This window comes from Podarcis bocagei (genome assembly GCF_964188305.1).
Source record: "Podarcis bocagei genome assembly, chromosome: 10".
NCBI lineage: Eukaryota > Metazoa > Chordata > Lepidosauria > Squamata > Lacertidae > Podarcis > Podarcis bocagei.
The window spans coordinates 69,980,895-69,995,649 of NC_138135.1; the positions used below are offsets into that span (position 1 = coordinate 69,980,895).

Genomic DNA, 14,755 nt, shown 5'->3' on the forward strand with positions numbered 1-14,755 from the left:
GCACCTGGCGGCAACGGGGGATAGCAGCCCCCTCAATATTGGGGGGCAATGCCCCCTGCCAAAATACATTGGGGAAATTGAAAGCCCCCTTTGCCCCATATACCTGCTGCTGCTGCTAGAAAGAGAGTGAGAAAGAAAGAAAGAAAGAAAGAAAGAAAGAAAGAAAGAAAGAAAGAAAGAATTGTAGGAACAGGAGACACACCCACTAGCTTGCCAAAATCATGTGCCATTTGCATTAATCATCTATTTCTCTTTCATAGATTTGTGAGAAAGGGAGCAATCCTAAGTTGGTAGAACTGCTATTAAACGGCGGTGCTCGAGAGCAGGATGTCCGGAGTGCTCTCACAATCAGCATCAAGAAGGGAGATAGCCAGGTCATTAGCTTGCTCTTAAAAAAGCTTAGTCTGGATTTGGCCAACAGCAGCATATGTCTTGGCGGTTTCTGCATTGGTAGAATTGAACCTTCCTGGCTGAGCCCCTTGTTTCCAAGTAAACAAGGATCCTTCAAGAAACAAAGTAAGTGGCTGTAGATGTTCATGTTAAAGCATGTATTGTGCTGTTGATACCTGCATGGCCCAACTACATGTAATTTTCAGCTTGTTTAAAGCTAGTTCCTTCAATAAACAGGCCCCTGATTTTTCTTTGCCATTGATTTCATCTGTACATATTGCTGGAACTCAAACATGATTTGTAACAGGCCATGTTTTACCTCCAAAGTTCTGCCCAACCCAAGTTTCCTGGTTTTTTATGTAGGAGGTTAATAGTTCCAGGTATGTTCTTTATTCACTGTATTGTAGCAACACTGGTGCATTCTTTCACATTGCGCCGGTTCAGACAATCGTAACTTGACTTAGTAAGCCAATAGATGAACAAGCGTTTTGCCCATAAGACTGGGAAACAGTGGTTATCAAGTCTGGAACAAACTAGAATATTGACTCAAGTTCAGATTGTGGTTTAATGTTTGGGAAAGGGTCACTGCTGAGTGGCAGAACATCTGCTTTGTAAAAGGCCCCAGGTTCAGTCCTCAGCATCTCTAGGAAGGACTGGGAGAGACACCTGCCTGAAACCCTGAGAGTCACTGCTAATTGATGTAGACAACACTGAACTGATGGTCTGAGTCAGTTTGAACCAGCTTCCTATATTCCTATTCTGGAGTAGGGTGGGGCTTCAGGGAATCCGATCCCTCTCACGGTGGGAAGCCAAGAATTAGATAAACAAGAGTTCTTACCAAGTCTTTTATTCAATATTCACGGAGAGAGGCTTTGAAAAGTGCCTCTCTTGCAGTAATGGCATTGCTCCGAGTAAAGTCCCACTCCCTCTGTCTCTCCTACGTATTGAACATCATCCCTACGTTGGCTGATCTGTGCTTTCTTCCTATGAGCTTTCTGTTCTACAATCCATGCCTGCTGGGCTCTGGGAGAAGGGGGGTGGGTCTGGAATGCTTTCTAAAGACACTGAGTTTGTCAGCTGTCTCTCCCTTGGTGTTTTTTCTTCTTCTTCCTGCTCCTCTCCCAATACTTCCCAGCTTCTCCCATCTGCAGCCTCTGAACTATGACCTTCTGCAAACCACTGTTGTAAATCTATGCTGTCTTCCTCTTCTCTGGGAAGTGCGGGGGGGGGGCAGTCTCCACCATTCCTCCTCAGACCAGTCCCTGACAAGTAGTAACCATAATTTCTTGTTTGGGATTAAATGGTTAATTAGAGACTTCTTGGTTTAATCACAGTTCACACAAAGGGCAAAAGACCTGTGCATATTTCTGCTTATTAAGCTGAGATACAATTGTCCAAATGCAACTATTGTATATATACCCTGTCCAATGCTTCTAAAAAAATGCGAGTTTTTTTGTTTCCTACCCATTAGATGCAGGCTCTGCGCTGGCCAGAATGGTGCTTCGATACCAAAGGAAAAGCAGCTATGAGGACCAGTCAAGTTCTAGTTTTGAAGAAAATACTGATGAAAATATAAAGGAGCAGCTTGATGACTGGGAACTTCTTCCTGACCATTTAGTCGACAGTGTTTTCTGCTTGAGTGATGGTATAGATAGTGAAGGTATATTTGCTAGATTAAATGAAGGATTTGCCACTCCATTACAATCTTTTATCCAAATAATTTTTATTGGTTTTCATGTGAATACAAGAACAACATATAACTACAGTAACTTGTCCAGTGGTTTATTCTTATTAAGTTTCATATGCAGTACACAAGCAATACCTTTATTTATGCATTGTCAGTTCAAGTATCCTCTCCACAGAGATTCTTGTGTTGTGGGTGGAATAAATGTATCTTCTGTCTCATGTATAAAAGAAAAAAATGGAAGCCAAGTCTCACACAAAGTGTCTTATCTTTGAAGTGCCTTTAATTACACTTCTGTGGTGAGTAAGGCATTCTGATAGAGGCACATTCCAAATATTATTTACCCAGGTTTCAATGGGGATTTCTATAGGTTATTTCCAGTATCGGGCTATTGTTAATCGAGCTGCTGATAATAGAAAAACATACTAAGTCCCTGCATTTAAGGTTATTATTTAAATTTGAGTCTAAATATAACAAGGCAAGAGCTGAATTAGGTGGAAGGGATTGCTGTGTAATTTTGGAAATAATGTGGAACATGTATTTTCCAAAAGGAGTATACCAACGTGCAACTCCACCATGCATGAAAATATGAGCCTATCTCTCTGCAGCCTTTCCAGCATGGAGAGATGGTAGTGATTATTTTGGCTAGACATGATGGAGTCCAATGCCAGTGAAATATAATTTTAAGAGAAGCCTCCTGCAAACTCCATTACAATCTTAGCCTTCAATTTGTAGCCTTAACCTGACCTGTTTGGCTGTTTGGCACAAGTGTACCTAGCTACCCTGTATACAGGGGTCTTGCATAGGGCTAAGGCTCCTAGTAAGGGACGTGGGTGGCGCTGTGGTCTAAACCACTGAACCTCTTGAGCATGCCGATCAGAAGGTCGGCGGTTCGAATCCCTGCGACGGGTGAGCTCCCATTGCTCGGTCCCAGATCCTGCCAACCTAGCAGTTCGAAAGCACGTCAAAGTGCAAGTAGATAAATAGGTACCACTCCGGCAGGAAGGTAAACCGCGTTTCCATGCGCTGCTCTGGTTTCGGTGTTCCGTTGCGCCAGAAGCAGCTTAGTCATGCTGGCCACATGACCTAGAAAAACTGCGGACAACCACCATCTCCCTCGGCTTGTAAAGCGAGATGAGCGCCGCAACCCCAGAGTCGTCTGTGACTGGACTTAACTGTCAGGGGTCCTTTACCTTTACCTTTACCTTTAAGGCTCCTAGTACTACACCCTCCCTTCTTTGACCATGTTCTATGAACACAGTCCCTTGTATTCGCATTTATTTTGTATTTGTTGAAATAAAAATTAATTTAAAAGCACAGATGATTTCTGTGTATGCACACATATACACACATGTACACCTGAGTTGAATGTGCAATGTAGAGGAATGGGGGGGCGGAAGGTGGGTAAGAATTATGCTTCTGTAGAAAATAAAAAAGGAATGACTGTTCGGATGGAAAGATAAATGAACTGGACTTGTCCCTTGTGCACCTCTTTATTTTGTTTGACCTTATAATGCTGCTGCTGGCAGAACTGAATCCCACCAGAGAAAAGTTGCTAAAATATAAAGTCACATCCAAAGTTTAGTATTTGAAATGGTGACCACAAGTCAAATTGCCCTGCATGGAAAGGATGGTAGGAAAGGGAATCTAGAAAGTGACAGCAGCGTGGAAAATCATGAAGTTAAAGACTGTGTTAAAAGGAAGCTTTTTGAGAGACACTGAAGGATAGTAGATTCTATCCAATAAGAAAAAAAATAAGAAAAAAACAGCGAGAGAAACCACTCTAATCAGCAGGATGTAGTCAAAGAAAGGGCACGGGAAAAGAAGAAAAGGAAAACAGTACAGTTGTACCTTGGTTCTTGAACGTAATCTGTTCCAGGAGTCCGTTCAACTTCTGAAACATTTGAAAACCAAGGCGTGGCTTCTGATTGGCTGCAGGAGCTTCCTGCACACAAGCAGAAGCTGTGTGGGATATTCAGCTTCCAAAAAACGTTCGAAAACCAGAACACTTCTGGGTTTTCGGCGTTCGGGAGCCAAAATGTACAAGTACCAAGGCATTTGAGAACCAAGGTATGACTGTACAGAGAAACAGTATCTGCTGTATGTGTAAATTAGTCTTCATAAATGTTAACATTTATTATTATTTATTATTATTTTATATCCTGCCCTTCCTCCCAAAGGAGTCCAGGGTGGCAAGTATCAGTTCCTGCTCCTGGTGGTCTGGTGACATTTCTGGCATGTAGGCTTCTATTTGTTTGAATTCTTGGCTTCAGTTTATGTAGCCATTCTTGCAATCTCATTTAACGCCCCCCCCCCTTTTGCCTCAGGGAGTGAAAACTCAATTATCGTGAAGAAGAAATCCAACTCCGTGGCTGTTGCAGACGTCCACAAAGACAGGGCTTTGCAGATGTGTTCTCAGACCCTGAAAAGGAATTCCAAGTCTGTGGTAAGAAAAATAATCAAATGGTTGTAAAGTCACATTAGATGGTTTATGTTGTAAACCGCCCTGCAGTTTTTTGATGGTGGGCAGTATGTAAACTGAATGAATGAATGAATGAATGAATAAATAAAAGGTGTATCTGTAAGTAAGTGGTAAAGGGACTTCTTTAGCTTTTTGTCTCTTGACTCCTTGTCTGGGGAAAGGGCAGGATATAAACAAATATCATCATCTACATACATAGCAGAAAGAAATGCAATAACTATAGCATAACAGTGCATTGCAGCTGTGCAATTTGTATAAGAAATAGCTCCTGGACCACATATCCTTCTTAAAGCACCTTTGTCCACAGTGCTAATCACATCAAACAATCTGCACTGATTTCTCATATGCTCATTAAGTGCACATGGGGCAGTATTCAACTAAAATTATTGTGGGAACACAAGGAACACCACTGGCGCAACAGGACTAACCCCTCTGTTCACCCACGTTCACCCCATGCCATTCCCAAATCTGCTCTAGAGGGTTGGAGGTGGTCAGTTAATGGGTTAATTCTCCACAAGTCAGCAGAAATTACTCATTTCCCGCAGTACACCTGCAGGTATCTTGTGATTCTCTTATCTGGAAAGTAACTTTCTATATAAAAGGGCTCAGGTTACAGCATACTGTGTGTTTCTGAAACTTGGGTTGCTTTGTTAATGCTGGTACCGCAAGCAAAGCATAATAATTTGATCATCCACTCTTTAAATGCATCTAAATGTTCATAACTGCAACATTTAAGCTTTTGGTGTTTTCCAGGGACCTGGGTCACATCACGAACCATTTAAGAATCCAAGAAGAGGGCAAATGTCTTCTGAAGAATCGCACAGTAAGTGTATATCCACAGTAGGTTTTTAATTAAAGAAGTTTACATCATTCTGTATTCACTTAAATTCTACATACAGTTAAATTCTACATACAGTTACACATAAGAATATGTGTGTAATTTAAACATCTAAGAAGTAGATTACATAGTACAAACTGGTATAGTAAAGGTAAAGGGACCCCTGACCATTAGGTCCAGTCGTGACCAACTCTGGGGTTGCGGCGCTCATCTCGCTTTGTTGGCTGAGGGAGCCGGCGTACAGCTTCCGGGTCATGTGGCCAGCATGACTAAGCTGCTTCTGGCAAACCAGAGCAGCGTACGGAAACGCAGTTTACCTTCCCGCCGGAGCGGTACCTATTTATCTACTTGCACATTTGACGTGCTTTCAAACTGCTAGGTTGGCAGGAGCAGGGACCAAGCAACGGGAGCTCACCCCATTGCGGGGATTCGAACCGCTGACCTTCTGATCAGCAAGTCCTAGGCTCTGTGGTTTAACCCACAGTTCCACCCGCGTCCCTTACAAACTGGTATAGAATTGTGCAATTGGAGAAATAAAATGCCCACCTAATTAAATTTCTTGCTACATCAGTGGGTACAGTCCCATCAACACATTGTATGCCCAAGTCTTCTACATGCCTAGAGAAAGTAGTTGTAAAGAACTATGCTTGTAAAGAACCGGATCTCTGGCCTGAAGCAAAATTCCTTCTTCATGCAAAATAAAGTAATACAGCCAAGATCTTGAGCATATGTAAAAACATTTGTGCATTTCCTCATACCTTGAACAACAACATCATAGTATAGCTTGTACGTATTAAAGCTGCAAGAAAGAGAATAAGCATTGAATACGTGGAAGCTGTCAAGTTGTTTTTGGTCTGGCTAGCCTAGTGTTGTCTGCTCTGGCTGGCAGAAACTGAGGTTTCTGGAGGTGATATTTCTAACTCTACTTCCTGAGATCCTTTAGGTGAAGATAGGAGCATTTGAACCTGGGACTGTCTAGCTGTAAAGCATGTACCTGGTTTATCTATAAAATATTTGTATACCAATTTGTCATTAAAAAAATCAAAGGGGTTTTGCAGCAGTAGAAACATAAAATCATACAGGAAAAACTATAAGAAAAATCAGACATCAGTTAACCATTCTTGATTGCCTGTCTAAGCCTGGTGCAATAGAAAAATTTTCAGCAAGCATTTAAAAGTTGGCACAGAAGGCCGCCTGAGCTATTTTATTTCTCCGCACCCCCTGAAGATGGAGGGAAAAGTTTCCTTATTTATTTATTTTATTTAATTTTTAGGTTTTCTATTTGTTTTCCAAAAATGTCCGTTGCACAAAAAATACAGTGAAGCAAAAATTATATACACCTGGCTATCCTGAAGCTTACCATTTCAGAGCCTCACAAATAAAAACCATATTTCTATAAATTTATTTGACTGTTGTTCCTTACTCATTCTTCTGTAAGGTTAATTTAAATAAGATAACTATTTTCCATATTCTGCTAAAGCTGTTTGGTAACACTGGGACTGTGCTCTTTTTTCCAATTAGCTGCTATACAAATCCTAGTAGTGATAAGAAGATTAATAACCATTTCCAAGTTAACGTAAATAATTAAGCCTTTTAAATATCCCAGTAATTATACCTTTGGATCTAGTGGTAATAAGTAACCAGTCATTTTCCTAATCAGACTTTGAATTGTATTCCAGAAAGTCTGAATTATAGGGCATTTCCAGAATATATAAAAAGAATGTCCGTTCTGCTTTGCACCTCCAAAAATGACTCTACTGGCAGATAAATCTTGCTTACTCTGTATGGTATTAAATGCCATTGATACTGAATTTTAGGAAATTTTCTCTGATATCAATCTGCGTAGTATCTTGTTTCACATCTGTTGAAATTCTCAGATTTTTCTTAGATTTCTTAACCTTTTCATCATAAAGGTACCTAATTTCCCCCCAAGTAGAAATCAGCGTATTACAAATGTTCCAGCTGCGCAGTCATTGCAGCTTGCCAGATGGAACAATTGGCCTTCTCCCTCTGAATACTGTAATGGGGGTTCCCCTCCCCAGAGCCAGGGGGTCCAGGGCACAAGGGGAGGAGAGGGGGGAAAGCCCCGTTACATGAAGGAAACCTTGCTCAGGCTTCTGCTTGATGAGCCATGTTAGGTGAATCCCGCTCAAAATATGTATTTTGCCTATGCTCGTTATATTGACATTTTGGTGACACTATGGCAGAGAAATGTATCTCTGCAAAGACATTTCCATGTAAATCTATTTGTTTTCCTCTTTACTTCCATCCAAAATGGTAGATCCCGATGGTTAGCATTTTGAGGCAATTTCTCAACCATGTGGCAAACCAATCAGGAAGTTCTTAAGTGTTCATAACTGCTGGTCAAAAAGAAATGTCATTTATACTGTAGCAAGCATTTCCTGATAAAGCTAATGTTTCTGCATTCATTCATTTATAAAATAGACACCCCAAATCGATTGGACAGTTCCTCTTCGTCAATCCCTGACAGGGAATTTATTAAGTCACTTGATCTTTCATCAAATGAGCTGGAGAATATAGATAGCATCAGTCAAAGCTCTTGCTTAACTACTCATTTGGAACATCTTGAGAAATTAGAGCTTCATCAAAATGCCCTTCCATGCATTTCTGAACAATTGTGTGAGGTGAGTCTAACAGTGCTGGAATATATATTTATGCCATACTATCAACGTATTTACTGTAACATAAAGTAGTTTAAAGTGCCCACTAAAAAGATCCAATTCATCCTTCTTTCTTTCAGAGCTTGAAGTGTTTAACTTATCTGGATCTGCACAGTAACCGTTTTAAATCGTTTCCTCCATACCTGTGGAAAATGCCTCATATAGCACATCTTGATATCTCCCGCAATGAGATTGGTCCTTCCTTAATTTTGGATTCAAAGATTGTCTGTCCATCTCTAAAGCTACTGAATTTATCATACAACCAATTGTCATGCATTCCCGAATTTCTCTCCAATGTTGCACAAAACCTGGAGCACCTTATATTAGAAGGGTAAGAACAGGTCATGGTGATTTTGCTATATGGTTCTCAAGGGTTGTTGGCAGCAGTGAATTGAAAGATGAGGAAAGGACCTGTAGGTCCCTCCATATGATGCTGTATTAAAACTCCCAGCATCTCTGACCACTGGAGACCAACATTTACAGGGTCACCCCTGCCCTACATGAAAGTTCTGTGGCTGTGTATGTCCCAGTTCATCATTTTATGAAACCCTATTAACCTCTCCACCGCCACCCAGCCATACAGAAGGAGGAGTGGGAGCATGGGAGCCTGAGGTTTCCTCTGGCTCATTCCTCCACATAATGTTAAACTATGATTTAGCATGACATGCAAATGTGGCCAATGCACTGCAGCCCAAAGTGTGGGCTGCAGACCTCTAGCATCTTTTCATATGCATCTTTTTTGTGTATGCTACTTATAACTCTTATTTGGTTTTCTGTTTTCCTAGCAACAAGCTTTCAAGTGTATGCTCACCGTTATGTTTGAAGGAACTGAAAGTGTTAAACATTAGTAAGAATGCTGTATCCTTCTTGGCTGAGAATTTTCTAAAAGACTGTTTGAAGCTGGAGACACTCAATGCTGGGATGAATTCACTCGGTGAGTGTATGAAGTGGCACAGTATTATGGCTGTGAGGCATGGGAGCAAGTGAAGTGGGGTGTGTAGGAGGAGAAGGAAAATGATGTAGTTAATATTTGTGCTATTGTTTGCTGTCTACTGCAGTGTATTTATAAGACTAGTACTGTCATGAGTCACTTTTAGTGTATATAAGTCCTTGGTTTTTGTATTGTATGGTTTTTTTTAAAGGTGTTCGTCGTCTTGGATGCCTTTAGGCAGAGTGGTGACTGGGAAATACTATAAATTAAATATAAAACCAACCTGAAAAATAGAAAGCTTTAGTAATTGCTATGCCACTGTAAAAGGCCTTACTTTCAAGTATTGCTCTGAAAAGGAGAAAGCCATGATTTTCGCAAACGTGTGAACAATAAATGGGGGGGGGGTTGTGCTCATACATCTGCACCCAAAAGAGAAATGTCTTGTTAGAAGTGGCCCTAATGTTGCCATTATTACAAGATGGGAAATTGAGGTTGAGAGATGATGACCTGCACAAAGCCGCTTGTCAAATTCATGACTTAGATGTGATTTTTAGTCCCATGCCATCTTTACATGTCTTTTCCAGGCTGATTAATTTTATAGCGCAAAACATCCATAGCTGTTGCTAATTTGTGCATTAGGATCCAGACATCTTCCAAATTTCATGTCCAGTCCTGATGAGGCAGAACCCGTGGACGGATCAGGGAAATGGAGATCAGACAAATAGCCTGAGGCAGAGGATGTTGAAACACGAAGTGTTAGGAAAGCAAAACAGTAGACGTCTCTTATTTCAATGGTTGGCATCTGTCTGTCTCAGGAGACAATAAGAGTGTGCCTTCGGGGCTGAAGTCAAACTGTTGGTTATAGTTAGATTATATGATAACTGCCTTCCTATATTGTGTGTGTTATTTAACAATTTTACTAACTGGTAACTTTTCTTTTTTCTGTTTTTAGAGGCCACACCTGATTTGCCGCCTAACATAACTACATTGAAATTATCTCAGAATAATTTTTCTAGTATTCCAGAAGCAATTCTTCTTCTCCCACAGTAAGTTTCTACAGTATTTCCCTTTTTGAATAATTGCATGCTCGTGTAGCCAGTGCAGAGATTTAAGGATCAGCAACATGTGTTGCTGCCCCACTAAAACAGCCCCTCAGTGGCTTTCTGCATCAGCTGCAGAAACCAAACAGTCTTTGAAGTTAGCCCCACATACAGCACATTGCAATGCTCCAATTGTGAAGTTGCTACAGCATGGGCTGCTGAAACCACACCATCCTGCTCAAGCAGTGGCTGTAGCTGGTGAAGCAGCCATGCTGGGCATAGGCTGAATCCACCTGGCACTCTAGTAACAGGGTGGAACTGAGGAATGTCCCCAAGCTACACTCCTGTTCCTTCAACAAAAGCGCAATTCCATCCAGAACAGGCAGTTTCCCTAAATTCTAGACCTCAGAACCATGCACCCACAGCATCTCCATCTTTTCAGGATTCAGGCTCACGTTACTGGCCCCATCACTGCCTCCAGACAGCACCTGCACAGTCTCGATCCTGATTCAGATGGAATGGAGAGACAAAGCTGGGGGGGTCATCAGCATATTGGTTACACTGTGCTCCAAAACCCAAAATAAAGTCTTTCAGAGGTTTCATATAGCTATTAATTAGCATTGCTTCCTTAGGGGCAGAGCCCTTTTGGGAGAATGTAAGGTGGTCTTCCAAGTCAAACTCTGTCCCACGATTATCCAGGTTCTGCTTATGCATAGACTTTGGAAATCCAACTGTCTGTATTCAAAAGACTTAACATGTATGTTGCTTCAAAACTGCATTTTCTGTCTCTATCTTGAAGCTGAATGTCCAGCAACTCTGTCATAGTTCGGCTATATTAAGTCTTTCATAGACTGTCCTATGACTTTCTTAGTTTAAGAATGTCTGAGGATCAAAGCAGTCCTAGTCCATCTATCTGATGGAGACCACAATGAGTGTTCTAACAGATGCCACTTAGGCCTTATTAGTACAGTGGTGCCTCGCAAGACGAAATTAATTCGTTCTGCGAGTTTTTTCGTCTTGCGAATTTTTCGTCTTGCGAAGCACGGTTTCCCATAGGAATGCGGTTTTAAGAAAAAGGAAACAAACTTGCAAGACGTTTTCGTCTTGCGAAGCAAGCCCATAGGGAAATTCGTCTTGCGAAGCAACTCAAAAAACGAAAAACTATTTCGTCTTGCGAGGTACCACTGTATAGAAACAGAGATAAACAGGCATCCACTGGCTTAATCTTCAACACGGTGGGTAAAATAAATATGCCTGTTCCAGGATAATAATTTTTTTAGTGTATAGTTCTTTGAAATAATCTTCTCATAACAAGTTTGCATATTCCTCATTTTCTTTTTAGTCTGAGATCAGTGGATTTAAGCAACAATAAGATTACAACTCTGCCTGGGCCAGTTCATTGGAAAACATCTAATTTAAGGGAGTTGCTGTTTAATCATAATCAAATAAGCATCCTGGATCTGAATACAAAAGCTTTCTTGTGGTCTCGGCTCGAAAAGCTTCACCTCTCCCACAACAACTTAAAAGAGGTAAGCTGTGAGCTTCACTATTAATAGGGTGGTTGCTTTTAAGAATGATATTCTTACTTTACCACAGCACAGTTCTATAAAAAAACACACACACAACTGTTTGATAGGGACAAGGTTTTTCCTATGATTTCTTGTCGTTGTTGCTTTATTTTCAAAATTACTCTTTCAACACCAATTTCTTTGGATGCCTGAGTAGCAAGGTGGCCTTATCACTAAACAACTGCGTAGGGTAGTACTTCTGCCACAGAAGCCAATGGGAAAAATTGTGCTGTGGAGGAATCACAAGAAGACAAAGGAAGAGCCACAAACTTGGTACTATAAGTATACAAGGAAGGCTGAGGCAACAGGCAAAAGTCTCCCCAAAAACAGTTTAAACAGGATCAGGCTGTTTTTCATTATGCCAACAGCTGTGTGTGATGGATGGACAGTGGCGCACTAATAAGACCCAGTGAAGTAGTTGTCCTGGAAGGGGTCAGTTTACTGGCCTAGTTATGAGAAAAGAGTTATAGAAAGCTCTGCTTAAAATTAGCAAGCCAGTGAACACAGTCAGTTTGGTGAGACTCTTAAGAGGAGGGAAGGAGAGGGACATCTGCTCAAAGATCCTCAAATGGTGAGGAGTGCAACTTTGATTAATCATTTGCTCCTTTTCAGAACCCTGGGTGGGTGGGTGTGTATGTGTGTGTGTGTGTGTGTATGTGTAGGTATGTGTAGATTCATATTTCTTTGGTCCATCAATGTTTTCAGAGGGATCACTAAGAATGAGTCACTAGGTCCAGGATCTGTAGGGCGATGTCTGAGCAGAAACAGAATACCATTTTTAAATAGCTCTCCAAGGGTATTAGCATGCCTAAAATCAGTTTTGCAAAGGAGTAATATAGCATTTCTATAGAAGGATGCATTGCTACTGGAGAAAAATGATTTATTCTAAATTAATCATTTGTTCCAAATTGCAAGCTATCCACTGTAGATAAAATATGTTGTCTATGTTGCAGATATTGTAGAATATAGTAAATGAGACAAGGGATTTGCTATATTAATTATTATTTGTTCATTTTAGCTGTTGACATGCTTGATGGTGCACAGATAAATTACTCTATCCCTCCCCACAAGAAGGATTTTTGTTAATATGCTTCCTCTCTCTCTCTAGATTCCTCCTCAGATTGGGTTCCTTGAAAACTTAACATCTTTCGATGTAAGTTACAATCCAGAATTAAGAAGCTTTCCTGATGAAATGGGAAAGTTATCCAGAATATGGGACCTTCCTTTGGAAGGATTAAATCTTAACTTTGACTTCAAGTATGTGGGATGGAAAGCCAGAGACATTATAAGGTTAGTTATCTCAACATTCTTATGGGTGGGTGTGTATTGACTGTTTAAAAACAAAACAAAACAATACCAACAGTAAACCTATCAATTCAATTTAATTTGTATGTTTAAAAAATGGACAAATTGTTCAAAACAGGAAGGCTGAAGTGGCAAATCTGTAAGAATAAATTTGGCTGCTTTTTTGTTAATGTTTTAGAATTTGCTGGTATCAACAGGATCTGTCTTAACAGGTAAAACTGCTAAGCTGCAGAACAAAACTATGCAATTGGAATAAATAAAAAATACGGACAAATTTTTACATAAGTAAAACTTTGTGGGATCATGGGCTTTCTGATGCTCTCCCTGCCCCCATGATGGTCACTGGCTTTAAACAAATAACTGAACTGAGCTGAAATGTAATGTAATGTAATGTAATGTAATTAGTCTTAACTAATGGTTAATTGAAACAAGCCATAGAATCACAGAATTGTAGAGTTGGGACCCTGAGTGTCATCTACTCCAACCCTCTGGAGCAATGCAGGAATCTCAACTAGATCATACATGACAGATGGCCATCCAACCTCTGCTTGAAAACCTCCAAGGAAGGAGAGTCCACAACTTCCCAAGGGAGACAGTTCCACTATCAAGCAGCTTTTACTGTCAGAAAGTCATTCCTGATGTTTAGTCAGAATCTCCTTTCTTGTAACTTGAATCCATTAGTTTGAAGTTGGCTTTTTTCAACTAACTATAGGTAAGATTAGCCACAGGTTGTCCACATTCAAACAAAACACTACTGTAGTTGGTCTGAAATGAAAACTTTTGGTCACAACCTCCTGCTGTTCTGACGGGGAGTGCAGGAGTATACAAGTCTGTGACTTCTCTGCCTCCTTCTCATAGCAATAAACTATACATAATGCTGGGACGCGGGTGGCGCTGTGGGTATAACCTCAGCGCCTAGGACTTGCCGATCGTCAGGTCGGCGGTTCGAATCCCCGCGGCGGGGTGCGCTCCCGTTGCTCGGCCCCAGCGCCTGCCAACCTAGCAGTTCGAAAGCACCCCCGGGTGCAAGTAGATAAATAGGGACCGCTTACCAGCGGGAAGGTAAATGGCGTTCCGTGTGCTGTGCTGGCTCACCAGATGCAGCTTGTCACGCTGGCCACGTGACCCGGAAGTGTCTCCGGACAGCGCTGGCTCCCGGCCTCTAGAGTGAGATGAGCGCACAACCCTAGAGTCTGTCAAGACCGGCCCGTACGGGCAGGGGTACCTTTACCTTTATACATAATGCTAATATTAATGTTTTGCAACTTGATCTGCATAGTTCATATGTCTTTATATATGAAGGAGTGTTTTTTTTAATTACAATTTTCTTACAAAGGTTCCCTCCCTTACTCAAGGTTTCTTCAACAGCGTTTAAAGAAAGCTGTCCCTTATAACCGGATGAAGCTCATGATAGTTGGAAATACAGGCAGCGGTAAAACTACACTGTTACAACAATTAATGAAATGCAAGCGACAAGACATGGAAATTCCGAATGCGACAGTTGGCATTGATGTGATTGACTGGAGGGTTACAGTGAAGAGTAAAACAAAGAAAGAGCTTGAATTAAGTGTCTGGGATTTCGGAGGTATCTTGTCGTATTTACATTTAACGTCAAACTTGGCTTATGCACAGTGGGGAGATGGAATCACAGCTACTTCCTTATCAGTTGTGCCCCCATTACATGTTATTTTAAGGTCCAGTTGTGTAGTCTTAAATGGCATAGTTGTTGTTTCCTATATTTTATGTAGATTAATAACTGCATGGCCTTAGTCTGTTTGGTTCAGACCTATGCACAAGGCAGCCTATGAGAGTGAACAGACCTGCCCAGTGGCTGGT

At 41.1% G+C, this 14,755-nt stretch overlaps 1 protein-coding gene across 1 annotated transcript in view; it reads left to right on the forward strand.

Annotated features, from left to right (window-relative positions):
- The window catches only part of LRRK2 (leucine rich repeat kinase 2), a 74,938-nt gene that overhangs the window by 38,175 nt on the left and 22,008 nt on the right, over positions 1-14,755 (forward strand). Inside the window, exons 19-29 of the mRNA XM_081211346.1 lie at positions 261-516; positions 1,862-2,050; positions 4,402-4,520; positions 5,310-5,379; positions 7,840-8,039; positions 8,156-8,406; positions 8,861-9,009; positions 9,959-10,052; positions 11,389-11,575; positions 12,723-12,904; positions 14,275-14,504. Coding sequence (XP_081067472.1) covers positions 261-516; positions 1,862-2,050; positions 4,402-4,520; positions 5,310-5,379; positions 7,840-8,039; positions 8,156-8,406; positions 8,861-9,009; positions 9,959-10,052; positions 11,389-11,575; positions 12,723-12,904; positions 14,275-14,504 — 1,927 coding nt within the window. The remainder of the gene's footprint in view (positions 1-260; positions 517-1,861; positions 2,051-4,401; positions 4,521-5,309; positions 5,380-7,839; positions 8,040-8,155; positions 8,407-8,860; positions 9,010-9,958; positions 10,053-11,388; positions 11,576-12,722; positions 12,905-14,274; positions 14,505-14,755) is intronic.